Here is a 16,625-nt window from a genome sequence, read left to right as displayed (position 1 = left end):
TCAGGATGATATTTGTTACTAAAGTTTATCTGAGTGGTAATGACCCTATCAACGGTTTGGATAGCCTATAAAGATAATGGTACGCTCCAGGAAGGTTTCAACGTTGGACGTTTGCGTTTTGGTCCACTTGAGTTTTCGATATGCAAAACTGATGGATGGAGTAGATTTGTGACAGAAATGTGGACCCCACATTGTTTACGACTACATGGATTTCCTGTGCAATCACCGAAACGGTATCTTCAACATAGATTGCGTATGGTCATCTGTGTGCCTAATCATGATGTATGTATTTAATCCACACCGTCTATCCATTTTGCCAGATTATTTCAAGGCATTAGGCCAAAATGAGGCAGATTCAGTTTTAGATGGACCACACCGCATGAAACTGTGGTGATAAACGCCTACCGTTAAAAGTTCTAGTGGGATGATATTTATTTATTTTTCCTTCATCCAGGCCTTTGTGACCTAAATAACTTGGATGAAAATTAAAATAATATGCTGGACATTAAGGTGGGCGCTAGGAAGTTTTTAATGGTGGCAATTCAATTACCACCGTTTCCTCTAGCGTGGTCTACCTGAGATTTGGATCTGCCTCATTTGTGGGCTCTTGCCCTAAAATGATATGTAAAAATGAATGGACTGCCTGGTACATCATGGTGGGTCCCACGGAACACCGACCAGTAACTACGTCTCTGTAACTATGCAATCGCCCTGCGGAGATATTTTAGAATTTTTATTTATTTATTATTTTTAAATAATAAGACGTTTATATATAGGTACCTCTTTTAATTCTTATTAAGCAATCTCATTAATTGCTGGGCATTTTCACCTGTTTAGTAGAAAAGTTAACTAAAAAAGGTGCCAGATGTAAAATAATATTAATGGGGTACTAATTTGTTAAATTCTCTAACAGTACTCTAGCAAAAGAAATAAAGCTTCTCAAGTGACGTACATGTAACAAGACTATTTACACACCGTGCATATGTTAAAGTGGTGCATGCGTGTGCAATCTAATCCATCCATCCGGTGGGCCTAACCATTTCAATGCTCCTATTTGTCCCAAACTCAATTTGAGAGCTAGATTCAAAGACCAGAACTGATTGGATGGGGCACTTGATCTGGTCTTCATGGAGTAAGCTCAGAACTGAAAGGAACCGGACCAGTAGAGGCATCAATGGGCCCATTAGGGCCGGGTGAGGCCTTGTCCAATCTTGTCCTGCATTTTTCAACGTAAGCCAAAACCCAACCTGAGTGAAAGAAAGAGAGAGGGTCTGGCCCAAAAACCCCATGGCTGTACTAGATATCAAGAAATTTTGCATGTCCACTCAATGGATATCCAACTGAATAAGTACACGAAACATCCAAACGACTTACAATATGTCAGTCAGATCACCTCATTTACTCATCAGACGGGCCACCCCACATAAAACAATGTCTCGCTATTGATATAAAACAAAATACAAGTGTAATCCACTTTAATGATTGGATGTGGCTGATTTTAGCATAAGAGTATTCTCATGGTGGGCCAACACATTGCTGGATTGGTGTCATGCGCACATGAAATATCTGAAGTTATCTACTAGGTGGACCCTATAACTTGTGGTCCAACCAACTGGACTTGAGACCTTGGGTTGAAGACTCAGACAAGTCGGCTTGGACTCAGTCAGGCCGGACCTAGTTTGACATGGTGAGTCACATGAACAATACGCACCTAACTTGGCGGAGTCACAAGTCCACTCAGGATTGATGGAGTCAGTCCAAGTCACCGAGTCATTAAATTACGAAAATTTGGGATATTTGGTGCAGCCCAACGCACCCTAAAACAACGACAACTGAAAAGTCATTTATTTCAGATTTATATAAAGATTTAAATGACAGAACAACAGCATAACACCTTTCAATAATAGTACATAGAATTAAAAAAAGAAAAAGAAAAAAGAAACAGAGCTGAGCTTTGTTAGACATTAACTTATCAATGCACAACAGAGATTAAAAAGGGATTGAATGGAGAAAGGTAAAAAGATTATTAAAAGAAGAAAGAATCAGAGATGATGATGATCAGAAGCAGGACACGTTCTCCGCCGCTGTGATCAGATTGCAGGTGGAATAGATCGAAGCAGCAGCTGCACGGACGGCACATTCCCTCTCCAAAGTTTCTAGTTTCTTTGATCTGTTTTTCAGAGTCAGTGAAATAGAATATGAGCTTATAACCATCCACCATGCATATGAATGAGATATTCTCCTATGACTGGGACCCATGTTTCAGCGACCCAGAGACCATAGTTTAAAATCTTGATAAAACCTCGGCGGACTCGCCTGAGTCAACTTGATGCGACCAGATTTCATCAAGACTTGAGAAAAACTCAATTCAGTCACAAACCAATCAAATTCAAGAAAACTCAAAAAACTGGGCACAGCTCATCATATTTTATATATTATATGTACCTTTTAAACAGTAAATAATACTAAAAAAGGTCAGGAAAACTAGTACAAGTTTTTTGAGAAAGTCACATATGCCATAAGTATGATGGGGCATGCTCAAAATCACATCAATAAAATTTCTAATTTAAATTGTCTCTGTTTTTCTCTTACATTTTTAGTATATGCATTCATTTTTTTACTCTTACGTTTTTTTAGTATATGCATTTATTTGAGTATTTGTTAGTTGACTTATTATAGTGTAATATCTAATAGATATAATAAATATTAACAAAATTTTAATGAAATTGATAATAAAACTTTAAAAAGAAAAAAACAGCAACAAAAAAATAATGCCCCCCCAGGTTGCATTCGATCACATATGCGATTTGACAACAATGATGGTTAGGCATACAATCTATTGACATTTTCTTCTTGAAAGTTGCCCCAAATTTTCTGTGACTATCTGAAAATAAGAGATGGATCGGATGTAGACTTCAATCAGCAACAACCTCTTCATCGTCCCTACCTATCATGGTTTGATTTGTTAGCTCCAAAAACCCTCTCCACATGCAACACCCATGCCACCAATCTAGCAAAATGTGTGGCATGTCTGCAATGTGCCTAACTGACTAGAGCCTACCACTCAGGTGGGCCCTTGTATCAAAACAATGGACAGCTAAATTGTCTTCCAATTGTCCACATTGAACAAATAAAAGCAGACCAACGGACTGGCACATGCAGATGTGGGCCATGTGGTGCACGATGTCCCAATCAGGCACGTGGATGTGGGCTAAAAAACACTCATCAACGAATTGAAAGGTTGGCTCCATTAACTCAATCATCCTAAAGGTTTCATCTCTGACTTTTTAAGCCATGCATCTTTTAGGGTGTGTTTGGATGGACAAGTGAATTGAATTGCAAACACTCACTTTTTAAAAAAAAAAACAAAATTTTCCCAGCATTCCCAAAGAGCAAATAACCCTCAAACTATAAGTAGAAACACTAATAAATACACAAATTTTAAAATGTTCAGGAATAGAATTACTTCAAATATGTAACCACGATTGTCTTCTTCACTGAACGGAAATATACATGGAAATGAAGAAACACTATACATACTAGGGAATCTCTAAATTTAGTGGACTAGGGTTTCTTGAACAGAATGGATTTGTAAGAAAAATTGATTCCCTTCTACACCTATTGGCTAGGGCTGGAGGGAGAGAGAGAGAGAGAGAGAGAGAGAGAGAGAGAGAGAGGTATCTCACACCAAAACTCTACACCTATATTTATAAACTTCTATTTTAGAAAGAAAAAAAAAACTCTAATTAGATACAAACTCCACCATCTTTTATATTATGGTGGTAAAGAAAAACCCAATCTACACCCTCCAATTAAGTAAATGCAGTGTGAGGCCTCTAAGAATATATTATCCTCCATAAGATATATGACATTGCACAAAATACACAAGTGGACTAGAACGGTCTTCTCAATCCCCAACTGCTTAGACTAGACGCACACTTATCTACCAACTGATCCGATCACACTCAATTGAGTATGTTTGATTCCATTTGTGCAAGTGTACAAATTCCAATACTTTGATAGTGATGCACACTTATCTATTTTTGAGATCAAACTAATTTTATCTTGATAAACTTGCTTGATCAAAGCCTATTAGAAATATTAATAAAATAATATATAATATTTTCTCAAAAACCATTCTCAATAAAATTTGACTGTCCATTCAATCCAGCACTTTGGATAAGTCTCATGTGCATTATCACCATCGTGCAATCATCTACAATCTTCCTCTATCCCATCTCTGTGACCAAATCTTGATTTGATTGCTTTCCTAATGTGCTTCTGACTCAGTAAAATCTATGCACATGGCCTTGATAATACACACCAAAATCACCTAATCACAATCTTATCACATAGTATAGAGTAATAAGAACACATGAGTCACCTACAAGAGTAGCATACTCGCACAACAACTAGACTGGAATTGATCCGCTACTTGTAGGTAATAGGCCTCACAACATGTGTGGTTCAATTCACACATCGTGGATAATCAAGCACTTGTCATCTAGGCGATCATCGTGCAGAATCCATCCGATGAACCAATGATCTATCCCAGCTACCATATATAGGCTTAGACGATCAACTTGGTAAAAAGCCAACTGTGTCAATCTGTATGAGATCTCATCCTGATCATATCATGAACCAGCGTAGAGGTACATCTCATACGTACATACACTTTAAATACGCATCACTCTTGTTGTGCATCCCTGCATAATAGTCTATGCCATGCAAGAAGCAAACCAAGCCTTTAATCGACAAATATTGGTCACATATCATCATGATGGCCAATCTAAATATATATGTGCATACATTCATCATGAAATGATCACATCCATACATATAAACTTAAACATCAGAAAATCTCTATATAATCCAATGAATAAATATCTACACATGTCAATAATAGTCTGATAGGCCACACAAAGTCTAAAACAAATTCCAATAACATGTCTTTCAAGTCCAACCTGAAAGCATCATTACTGCAATTTGGAGCCAAAACACTCGATAATCCCACTCTATTAGACAAGCAATTGCAATTCAACTCAATGTACACCTTGGCCATGTTTGGATGTGCAATCCTAATTGAGTTGTGAATGGTCGGTTTTAGTCAAGAAGAGAAGAAAAAAGAAAGGAAAAAAAACTGCTAAAATCGAACTTGAAAGCTGATATGAATGCCAAGGAAGGAAGTCAGAATTTTTCTTGCGATTCAATTCTGTAGTGCATCAAAATGTGCCAGCAATGACAACAATGGCAGTGGTGACGGCAACAACAATGGCCAGGTATTGGTGTCTTATCACATCAATGATTGAATCTAACCACTACCCACCAACAACAATGACAATAACATCGCAACAAGACAAAACAACTATTTGCTGTCCATCTTGAAGAAAAATGCAGTACCTGGAGTCCTTTTCTGCTAAGCCTAGCCGTTGGAGACCACTTGTGACTGGAATGTTGACAAATTGCAGACCCCGCTCACAATGCAATTGCATTTCTTTGACTTGTCGCAACCAATTTTCCTGAATTGAAGGTCGGTAATATGATCACATTATCATTTCCTTGGAAAAAAGAAATCCTGAGATTCTATGTTAAGTGATCAAACAGTGCATCAGGTGGGCCAGCAGTGTAAATGACACGATGTCCAAATTGGGCTGGGTGGTTCATCAAGTGGACCACCTTTGTAGAAACAACAGACAATTTTTTTTTAAGATTGCTGGAAATCAACATTCAAATTATGTGTGTGGCCCACCTGATGAGTGGACCAAGATGATTTTTTGCCTTGATCATTGAGGTGATGGATCCCTCCTAATGCACTGCTCAGATATCCACCCCACTGTTGGCATATTAGGCCTGTTAGGAATGTGTGGGGTGAGAAAAAATCAATAATGCTAACAGTGTAACAGTATATAAGCAGTGGAATGGAAAATATAATATGGCTTTTTTCATAAACAGTTTGGAGTAATCTATGAAATGTATTAGTATGGATGATTCAAAAAGTAAAGAAAATCCATTCCATTTATGTTAGACTCACGAGATGTTTCCCCTCTTCAGAGAGGGCTCTGTCCATTTGATCAAAAAGGCCCCTCCATCGTGCCATATGCATGTCCGGAGCTGCATTGTTGGAAAATTCAGCACCGGGAGATTTTGCAGAACATGGATCATTCTCTTGGCTTGAGAAGAACTCGTATGGCATTTGAGAAGGAAATTCTGTTGTAATAGTGGCTAGTACTCTCTTCCTACTACGACGGAGCGCTGCACACGCGAGAATGACATGAGGATGTTGAGTACAGGACTTCTTCCTACTCTTCTCTGTCATGTTTCAAGTAAACAGGGATCATTACCTGCAAGACGTCCGCTGATGTCCTGATGGAGAAGATTCAGCCATTGGGAAGCAACAGTTGCCGCTAAAAGCAAGGAAACATCCAAGTCAGATCAAGATATTCTCTCATATTTCTTCAAATTCATGAATAAAAGATTTCTATACAAGACCATCACTTTTCTACTTTTCAATTGCATACACCCATTTCAGCCATTGATGGAAAGTGGGAGTATGCAAATCAATCAGGATCATGGTTTTAAGACTCGAGTTGCCAAGTCTTTTAAACCATGATCAGGATGGGGAGAGATGTCAGTTTTTTTCTCTACTTTAGCTTAATGTTTCCATCCAAAAGAATTATCTGATTCGGAAAACGTGTGTAGTATCCTCAGGTACTCAATTTATACAAGAGAAGCATTTCTGTATTTATTTTCCTAACAGTCTATTTGCTGGCCATCAATCAGAGGGTTAGATCTGCTTCACAGTGGAGATATTCTGGTAGTGGCCCATTGACACCGGGGTTCATCAGATAAGCAGTCCAGATCACGGAAACATGGGCCCTACTCCAAGGAACCTTGGGATACCGTGCATATTCTTGGGTGGAACATTTCCTCTCCATTGAGCACCTTGGTTTCCCACTGGGTGGACGATGTAATGCTATATGCAAGTATAGATGAAAAACTAAACAACTGTATGAGAAGCCTAAGGCCTGGAAAGACATCAACCTTTTATAGAAAGGGAACTGATGCTTTCATGGTTTGCTGAGAAGTCCTCACTGCACAAACAGCTAGCATTTTCCAAAGCCGTAGTGATGATCGGCGATAATTTCAGTGTGAGCATATCATCCATGCATTCCGAGGTGAAGGGTGGACCAACAGAAGGTTCACAGCGAATGCTTCTCTCTGCTACATGTGATTGATTGACCCCACCTATATGCTCCGAACTCGAAGGAATAGATGGCCCATCCAAAGGCACTCGGTCTTCCATATCCTTACTCCCTTTTCCCAAGTGGCCCACTGGCCTATTTTGATTTTGGTTTTCAAGCTTTTCGGATCTCACCAAGGCCTCAATTATTGAATGGACCTGCTTACTGTTCCTCACATGGTTTATAATTCCCGGATTCAGCCCAGAGAGCAACCCGCTAGGAGCTGCGATTTTGGTGAACCTGTTAACCTGTTCTCTCTTTGCGTGTTGCATCTTTCTCTTGAAAGAGTCAGCTTTAGTCTTCCTTGATTGAACACGCTGCTTTGGTAGAGGTACGCCTCCATGTGAATATGATAGGAAGCCGTTCTGTTTCATAGCTTTCCACATTCTCAGTGGTTCAGTCTCTTCCAACGGACCCGTAGAGCTCCCACACTCTGAAGGCACTCTATGTTTTAACTTGCACAAACTTTTATAAGGATAAAATGGGTTTTGTTGGTCTACCAGGTTAGAAGTGTTTTCTCCATTAAGATCCACACCTAGGCCTGATGAGGTTGTAATATTAAGATCAAGGCCATTGTTTGGTTTTCGTGGTACAGATGGTTTGCTATTATCCCCAACATATGCTGATGAGGCTGCATTGCAGCCGAAGCCATCAATGGGACGCGATTTTGTTTTGGGATCCCTACAACTGCGATTGTTGCTGATGCTACCCAGACTCAAACAAGTAGCGGGCCCTAAGAGGTCATTCTGGCCTGTTGTTACATCTTCGAGTCTATCTGAAAGCATGTTCTGAGCTTCAGTGCTTCGGGAAATCTCCTCATTCTTACTGAAATGAACTTGAACTGTGTCATCTTTAATCTTCAGAGATTCTGATGGATTGGTATTGGTCCCTGCAGCATAGCAATGTAATTAGAGTTGGATTTTGTTATTGAAAATCAAAATGGACAGATTGACCTTAAACTGATAAAACCTCTGCTCCCTACACTGTAAATGAATAAAAAATTAAAAATAAAAACTAGGACCAATGGTCTGTATTAACATTTCTTGTGCAATTTCCACATACTAATATGGGACTAAATCCAGAAACAACTGAACACAACTTAGCATTGCTGCAAAAACACAAGAAGCCAATTGAGGGGAGGGATTTTGGGAAAGGATTTGTAAAGCGACAGATTTCAAATCTCCCTTGTTTGTTTTTGGTTGGGGACTCTCCAAATTCGTACCCCCATAAACCTATGGATTTGAGGTAAATCCAAATCCCAAAAATCTAAAGATTTGGCAAATTCTCGAAATGAGAGATTCTTTTAAAAGTGGAAAAAGTTTTTCCCTTGTAAAATCGCAGTAAATGCTCCCCAACATCCATGGATTTGTAGGTTACTTCCTGAGCAGTGGACTTTAGAATTTGCCAAATCCAAATCCAGTGCAAATCCATGAATTTGACAAGTAAATGGATTTACCAAATTCACATTCTCATTTCCTTTATTCCAAACAGGTGAATTTAGAATGTTCAGTTTGCATTTTCAAATTCACGACATTAATTGTCCCATTGCATCATTTAATGTGGAGAAAGTAAGAAGCTATAATAGGCATAGTTAAGAATTTGTAACAGATAAAGAAGGAGCTTAAGCAATTTGATGGACATTTCCGAATTCAAATAAGAAAGCGTAATTTTTACTGGTAAAAAAGTCACAAAAATAATAAAAAAAACAAAGCTTGAAGATGGATAGGAGGAAACAATAATACCAAATCCCTTGGTAAGAGACGCAAGGTGTCCGCAAAAGAGTGTCGTCAGGAGAGGGAAAGTATTCACAAGGCAAGCCTTGTTAGAATTTAGGATATGTAAATCCGTAATTTTAAAAATGTAGAAGCAAAAAACACCAAGCGCCTGTTTGATTTTCCATGATGCGGGTAAATTCCTGGTAAATAAGTAATTATTACTTTTTCACTTGTTTGAAAATGGGTGAGTAATTACACCTAGAAAATTGGTCCAAAAATATTGACTTAAATATGTGGGCCTCACCGTAATTTTTTATCCATGTCGTCCATCTGTTTTATTAGAATATTTTGAGGCATGAGCCGAAAAATGAGGCAGATCGAATGCTCAATTGGCCCACATGAAAGGAAACAATGGACTTAATTTGTCCACCATTGAAAGTTGGCTCTTTTATTGGGCCCACATTGAGGTTTACTCACCATCTAACCGGTTCATGGGGTCACATAGACATGGATAAGTGAAAAACATAAATATAAGCTTGATCTAAAACTTTGAAGGGCCTCAGGATATTTTTTATGGTAGGCATTCGATTCTCACAATTTCATGTGGTGTGGTCCACTTGAGCTTTGGATCTGCATAATTTTTGGGCTCATGCCCTAAATTCAGTTGGCATAATGAATGGGTGGTGTGGATAAGCCACACACATTACAGTGGCCCCATATTTATTTTGCAAATTTCTTCATTCAAGTGTTTAAAAAGTAACCCGTAAAGTCAACATTGGGAAAGATGCAGTAATTACCTTGGTAAATAATGATTACTCATTTACAAAGTAATTACAATTGAGACAAAAAATCAAACAAGCCCTAATAAAAGAAAATTAAATAGAGAAAAAAATGGAATTAAAAGGAATAAGAAACTTATTGGTATCAAAGCGTGATAATTCATTCGACATTAAGTTGATTTGCCCTCCTTTAGACGTTGTCCATAGTGCAACAAGAACACTGGACAATCAGCCTCTAGGATACCCTTGATCGATGTCTCGTCACACCAATGCACTCAATGTACGAAGACCTGAACCACGAACGTAAGTTTAACCCGAACACAGAACCAAAACCGAAATCCGAAAATTGTATCCGCATAAGAAAATAGAGAGCAAAAGGATTTTTAATGAATGAATAAAAACGAACCAGAGAAGTCCATTTTACAGACTTCAATTGTCACCATGAAAGGATGTAGAAGCACCCTCTACCAACAAACATGACTATTGGGTTTTTTCGAATCGAAAAAGGATGTCTATTTGAATGAACAAACATATGACCGTTCTGGTCAACCGTTGCAAAACTAGAATTTCAAAAGGTAACAAAAAGGTTTGGGCTTTTGGAAATCATACTCGCGTGCACCGCACTGCACCGTGCCACGTACACATCCATCGCCTGGCGCATGTGGTAAATGACATATATTAGACCTAATGGCATAGCCCCCTACACAACCAAATTCATGTGCTCTTGAAAAGGGCTTAAGCCCTATTCAAATTCCTCTTCATATATACTCAAAATTTTCTCCTTGCTAGTCCGACATGGAAGAAAACCCACAACACTACAAATAAAATAATGATTTGTTTTATTTTGAAACACAATTACCAAGCATTGTCATAAATAAAAGTCTCAAGAAATAGTCATGGAGAAAAAAGAAAATCTGCGACCCAATCAATAATGTGTTAATCCTCCACACTAATTATAGTTGATTTCCAACATTATGCACCATTTATATTAGGGGTCATCTGGCAGCATGGATTCTAAGGTTTTGTGGGGATTTAAGTTTTTTGAGATGTTTGGTAGCAAGGATTTGGATTTTGATGCTTCCAAAACCCTCCAACGTGCCCTTTTTGCATTCTCACCTCGAAGCTGATTTGTAAAATTATCTCGAATCCATTGGTTTCAAAATCCACTGGATTTAAATCCATGCTGCCACAAGAACCCTTAGACCATTCAAATCAATCACACAAGAAAAGCAGCCATTCTTGGTTACTTGCAGATCCATTTCAATGTCCCTTAAACCTATAACTCATACGCAAGAAAAGGCAGGTAACTTGTGGTGGTACCCCAAAGTGTAGTGCCTGGACACATATTGGTATCGGGTACTACCCCCACCAGTTACTAGTTAGAGACGGACAGTCCTGGCAAGGGATCTATGGGGCCCACCGTGATGTATGTGTTTTATCCACACTGTCCATCCATTTTGACAGATCATTTTAGAGCATGACCCCAAAAAGAAGGCAGATCGAAGGCTCAACTGGACCACACCACAGGAAGCAATGGTGACAATGACACCATGGTTGAAAACTTCCTAAGGCCCATGGTGATGTTTATTTGCCATCCAACCTGTTCATAAGGTCACATAAACCTGGATGAAGGTAAAACATAAATATTAACTTGATCCAAAGCTTCTATGGCCCCCAATAGGTTTTCAACATTCCATCCCCGCTGCTTCTTATGGTGTGGTCCATTTGAACTTTTGATCTGCCTCCTTTTTGGGCTCATGCCCTAAAATGATCTGTCAAAATGGATGGACAGCATGGATAAAATACATACATCACGGTGGGCCCCACAGAGCCTCTGCTAAGACCGTCCGTCTCTAGCTAGGTCCTAGTGGGGGTAGTACCCAATCGCCGTCCCGTAGTGTCTTACCTCCACCATATGTGGGGCCTGCCTCAGTGATTGGAACAGTTCATCTGGCAGACCCAATATCAAGGGCCCCCATAACCATAAAACTAAAATGCCAAACCAGTTAAGAGTTAAAAAGGAACAGCCTAGAGAAACGCTGCAATGCAAGTACTGTGTATGACGCAGAAGCATGGTCTTGATCATACATGTAGCATGTGTATGGAGATTGGGACTGTTGATCTGGTGGATCATCATGTAGATGGGCCATGGCCCAATCTAACTGTTTGATCACTATGAATTTTACACATTGAATGTGGACCATGGCTTATCTTCCTCAATCCTTTCCTAAGCTACAGATCAAATGACTGCCATAGTTTGATAGCCTTTATCTTAGGATGTGGAAACTTGAAGGGCCCCACCAAATCAAGGCTTCTGATCACTATATACATGCCATGTGTACAGTGGAGGTGACACTTCTTAGGAGGATTCCTCAAAAAAGCTAATCCCTTTGGTAAAAAAACACAATACAAGTTGATTATCTCTCCCCCAAAAAAAAAAGATTCGAACAATCGAAAATACACTAAAATAAAATGCTAACAAAATAAGAGAAAATCCAAAAATCCTATTTAAACATAACAATCAAACAAATCATAGAATCCAACACCAGAGTCAAAAATAAAAATATATTTTTAAAAAGAAAAAAAAAAAAAAAACGAAAGAAATTACCTTCAGAGCGCAAAACCGAATCCAGATCCCGCGTCTTGATCCGCTTACAGGAGGTCTCCAATCTGCCTTTGGGCTCCGAAGTGCTCCTTTTTTCTCCGCTCAACTGCAATCAAGAAACATGAATGACAAAACAGGAAAAAAAAAAAGCAATAAAATTCGTAATTTCTCTGCATTAAAGACTACAAGAAACAAACCTTGGATGGAGGAGATCTGCGGCTTGTGGCCGGCAATGAATCCAAGTAAGATACCGAATCCGATCGATCCATTACATGACGAAAGAAGAGCAAAGGAGCGATCCAAGGAAATCGGATCTAGGGTTTTTGAGAAGAAACCATGAGAGATGTTGAAGAGAGAGAGAGAGAGAGAGAGAGAGAGAGAGAGAGATTAGGGTTGGGATGTTTATAGGCGGGCAATTTGAATATGGAGAGTGTCGTCTTTGAATGCTCAGGAGCGCGCCTATGACAGGAGAAAAAACTTTCATACTCTCAGGGAGTGTGGTGGATGATACGCAGGCACCTAGAACCTGCGCATTTACCAAAAAAAGTAGTAAAATTAAACCGTCCAAATTATAATCATACAATGGATATTTACCTTGAATAAAGATTAAACTTATTAAATTATCTGACCATTAGATTGGAGGACATTTATTGAACGGTTAAAAATGAAAATATTCAACCATCCTATTTCCACAATATGTGTCCAGTAATCAGAGGTTAGGATTGTCCAAACAGCCTGATATTCTGATTTTGATTTGGAAATAGTGGGATGCACAGTCGAATTGGTTTTATTTTGGTTGATAGTTGCGACGTGTACAGTTTCTTGGTGCCTGTGTATGAAGCGTTACACGCATCCCGAGTATACAACGACTCCCGTGACTGGAGGCTCTCTCTCTCAACGGTGAGGTTTTTAAATTCAAATGCGTACGAGAAAAAATATTCGAAAGCGAGATGGAAACCGGCGCGAGTGTACTTTTCCTTTCCGCACGTACCAGTTCAGCTGCGAACTCTGTACCGAGCGCGAGCGCGACTTTGCTGCGACTCCGGAACCAGTCATGTGGGTGCACTGACCTTAGGGCCACCTAGATGTGTGGATTTTATATCCACACCGTCCATCTATTTTTTCATATTATTTTAGGTTATAGTTCCAAAAATGAACTAGATAAAATTTTTATTTGAACCACACCACAGGAAACAGTAGTTATTAACTATTAAAAACCTTTTGCAGGCATCATAAGTATGGGATCAAGCAAATATTTGTTTTTTCTTTCGTAGAAGTACGTGTAACCTTATCATCAGTTTTTATCGTAGTTTTTAATAATAGGCATTCAATGACCACTGTTTTCAAAGGTGCGGTCCACATGGAATTTTTTTCAGCTTCATTTTTGAAATTATTTTTTAAAATAATATGAAAAAACAGATGTACAGCGTGGATATACAATGCATGCATCAAGGCAGGCCCGCATTCTACAATAATACGTGTGTTTGGTTGTCATGTGTACTAAGTAGCCATAGCAATGTTAAGAACTAGCACATTCATTCAAGGTATCCTAATACAAATGGATAAAAGCCACATGGTTGTATGGATATAGGGATGGTAATGGAAATCTTTTACATGATTATCATGTATATTTGACTTTAGAAAATTATATTAAGATATGAAATTTTTACCTGATTCAAATATATTACCTTGTTACTAGATTACCCAACTTCTAAGTGGGTTGGATTTGGTTCCAATACATTTATCCATTTATCCAATTGCCTGAGAGGATTTTCCTAATATACCCAAGAATTATATTTTATTTAAAACATTAAATACTAACATACGACACATTAACTAAGTCATTGTCATCACCGTCATCTAAGCTTAATTTTAATTAATTGGGGTTGACTACATGAATTTAATTCCTCTATCCTACTCTATTAAGCATTGTAATTTTAGTTAGATGATAGGTTATCAAGTCTTTTCTTACTACTTACATCACCATCCTTTTTGACATTTTTTCTTATCTTTTTATAACCTTCAAGGTGTATCGGCTCACTCTTTCTATCTAACATTATTCTTAACTTTCATTGGACATGATTAAACCATCAAAGCTTATCCAATTACTATTGGTGCTACTCCTATTTTGTAACACCCCGTACCTCCAGTACACGGGTATTACCTTTTAAACCCATGTTTATGGAAACCGAGACCGATTAATTGGGTGACTTGAACTTAACAAGTGCAGAAAGGGACTTCCAAGCAACATTGAGGCCATCCATCACGACAACTGGAGCTGAAAAGGACCCTACACCAATTGACAGATTAAGTCTAACTAAGCACTTCAAGTTAAAACCGCTATAGGTCACCTAATCAAAGTATATCAACAAAACACACTTGCTATCAACGCTCAAGGATCAATTAATGGCCTACCAAGCACTTGAAACCCCTTGAATCCCCATTCAACCGTCAAAACAAAATCTCGGACTCATCTGACCATTGGATCGTGATGTATGGGCCGGATAAAGACCCGAAAGGCATGATATGGCCCACCTAGGCCTCACCATCGACCCAAACTAGGCCAGGACCTCCAAGTGGGTCCCCCAAACCAATTGAATGGAGTAGATCTGTCAGAAACATTGTGGTGGGCCCCACACAAGGTGTGTGTTCACCTTGGGCTGTAGTGCACAATATGCACTGGACTAGAATGAGCGGTCAACTGACCTTTTACAGAAGATGTCTCCTAAAACGCTAGGACTCTCCCGCCATTTCAAAGATTTGAATCTGATAGATTTCAAATCCCAAAGTGGACCATCCTGGACACTTTCCGGATAATCCGAACCGTCCATTTTTCTCGTGGGGTCCGCCCGACCAAAACAGTATAAGGGTTTGGACCCGTGTATAGGAACGAAGGAGATGGGCTTAGACCGTCCATTTCTTTTATGTGTGGCTAGGATCCGAGAGAGATGACCATCAGATGGCTTCTCTTGCAAGCCAACCTCTACATTACCCAGGGGACCCAAGCCTTCCACGAGCACAACTGGGGAGGGTCCTTTCATGGCCAAAAATGGCTAGGAAAGGCTTTAATGGTGGAAAAGTTATACTTTTCATTTTTGCCTAAGAGGAGCTGGCACAGTTGTCGGAAACGTCTCTCCCTTGGGCACTGCTACCTTCAGAAGCTCACACAGAAAGAGAGAGAAGGAAAGGAACAGAGAGAAAGAAAAGAGGAGAGAAGCAGAGAGAGAAAAGAGAGAGACAGGGTGAGCGTGAGCACCACCGTCCGACCAGGTAACATGTTCCAGCCTTCTCCTTTTTTTTCCCTTCATTTTCAAGGGATATCAGCCTATTGTTGGGGCCGAAATTCCGATCATAAGAAGCCTAGAAAGAACTGAAGAAATGGCCTCTGTTTTGGGGGCTGAATATGGCCTGTAATCAGGCTCTGTTTTGAGGCCAAAAATGGCCTGTGAATGGCCTTTGTAAAGAGCTGAAAACTAGCCTAAAAACAACCTACAAACAGGCCCCTGTTTAAGCTGCAACATGCCTCAGAAAATGAACTGAAACCAGTCCGGAAATTTGGCTAAAAACGCACCTAGTCAGGCCGTTTTTAGGCTACAAATGTAGTAGAAAATGAGCCTCTGTTTGAGCTCTTAAACGGACTGGAAAGCGGCCCAGGAGTGGGCCGCGTTTTGAGCTAAAATCGAGGCCGAGATTGGGACCCAAACCAGGCCGAAAGCAAACCTTCTGCTAGACCGTTAAATGCTTTGAAGCAGAGACGAAGCAGGCCACAAAAACAGCATTTAGCTGTTGCCTAAATGCAGCTGATGTTTCAACTTAAAAACAACTAGAAGTACAACCTGATAGAAGCCGTTTTTCAACATGAAAACAGCTGAAAATGCAACCTGTAATCAGCTAAGTATTCAGTTTAAAGAACAGCTGAAAATCAGTTTGAAAACGGCTGAGGTTTTAACTAGAAAACAGCTGAATGTTCGACTTGAAATTAACTGAGATTTGCAACTTGGATAGCTGAAAATCCAGCTTGAAGGTGGCTGAAATCCGGCTGACATTATGGCGCTACCAAGATAAAAATACAGTCCTTAGCTGGTGCGCGTAAAGGGCCAAAATGATCCATCAACGGACCGCCATCTAGGTCGTATCTGGGGCTGCAACAGGCCTCAGCGTGGCCTCCAAATATGAGATGAGAACATCCACCAGTCTGCCCGAAAATGGCCTCCAAACAGCCCATGGAAACGGACCTTCAGCAAGCCATGGAGGGCATTGGAAACAGGCTGTGTAGCGGTCTGAA

General features: G+C 39.6%; 2 protein-coding genes across 3 annotated transcripts in view; one reads left to right on the top strand and one right to left on the bottom strand.

The window, feature by feature from the left end:
* The window catches only part of LOC131253599 (uncharacterized), a 37,441-nt gene extending 30,909 nt beyond the window's left edge, over positions 1 to 6,532 (top strand). The window contains exon 10 of the mRNA XM_058254664.1: positions 6,052 to 6,532. Within this exon, the coding sequence (XP_058110647.1) occupies positions 6,052 to 6,071 (20 nt within the window). The 3' untranslated portion in view covers positions 6,072 to 6,532. The remainder of the gene's footprint in view (positions 1 to 6,051) is intronic.
* On the bottom strand, positions 1,830 to 12,638 carry LOC131253598 (uncharacterized). Of its 2 annotated transcripts, none has more exons than XM_058254656.1 (7): positions 12,538 to 12,638; positions 12,344 to 12,446; positions 7,042 to 8,130; positions 6,342 to 6,404; positions 6,032 to 6,252; positions 5,401 to 5,519; positions 1,830 to 2,170 (listed from the first exon to the last, which is right to left on the bottom strand). In XM_058254656.1, exons 1-7 carry the CDS (start codon positions 12,607 to 12,609, stop codon positions 2,059 to 2,061), a joined length of 1,779 nt encoding a protein of 592 aa, XP_058110639.1. In that variant the 5' UTR covers positions 12,610 to 12,638; the 3' UTR covers positions 1,830 to 2,058. The 2 variants fall into 2 exon arrangements, 1 of the variants encoding a protein (XP_058110639.1); XR_009175258.1 differs by lacking the exon at positions 1,830 to 2,170 and adding an exon at positions 5,750 to 5,850.
* Between the last annotated feature and the right edge of the window lie 3,987 nt (positions 12,639 to 16,625).

The sequence above is a fragment of the Magnolia sinica genome, chromosome 8 (assembly GCF_029962835.1).
Source record: "Magnolia sinica isolate HGM2019 chromosome 8, MsV1, whole genome shotgun sequence".
NCBI lineage: Eukaryota > Viridiplantae > Streptophyta > Magnoliopsida > Magnoliales > Magnoliaceae > Magnolia > Magnolia sinica.
Note: the sequence above shows the minus strand (reverse complement) of the source record. Positions and strands in the feature narration are given on the sequence as shown.

What these genes read in the sequence shown, in the direction of transcription:
- LOC131253598 (XM_058254656.1), bottom strand. Translation starts at nt 12,609, where the DNA reads ATGGATCGATCGGATTCGGTATCTTACTTGGATTCATTGCCGGCCACA. An exon ending in TTCGGTTTTGCGCTCTGAAG is followed by an intron (nt 8,131 to 12,343) that starts GTAATTTCTTTC and finishes GCTATGCTGCAG; the next exon opens with GGACCAATACCAATCCATCA. An exon ending in CATCAGCGGACGTCTTGCAG is followed by an intron (nt 6,253 to 6,341) that starts GTAATGATCCCT and finishes TCGCGTGTGCAG; the next exon opens with CGCTCCGTCGTAGTAGGAAG.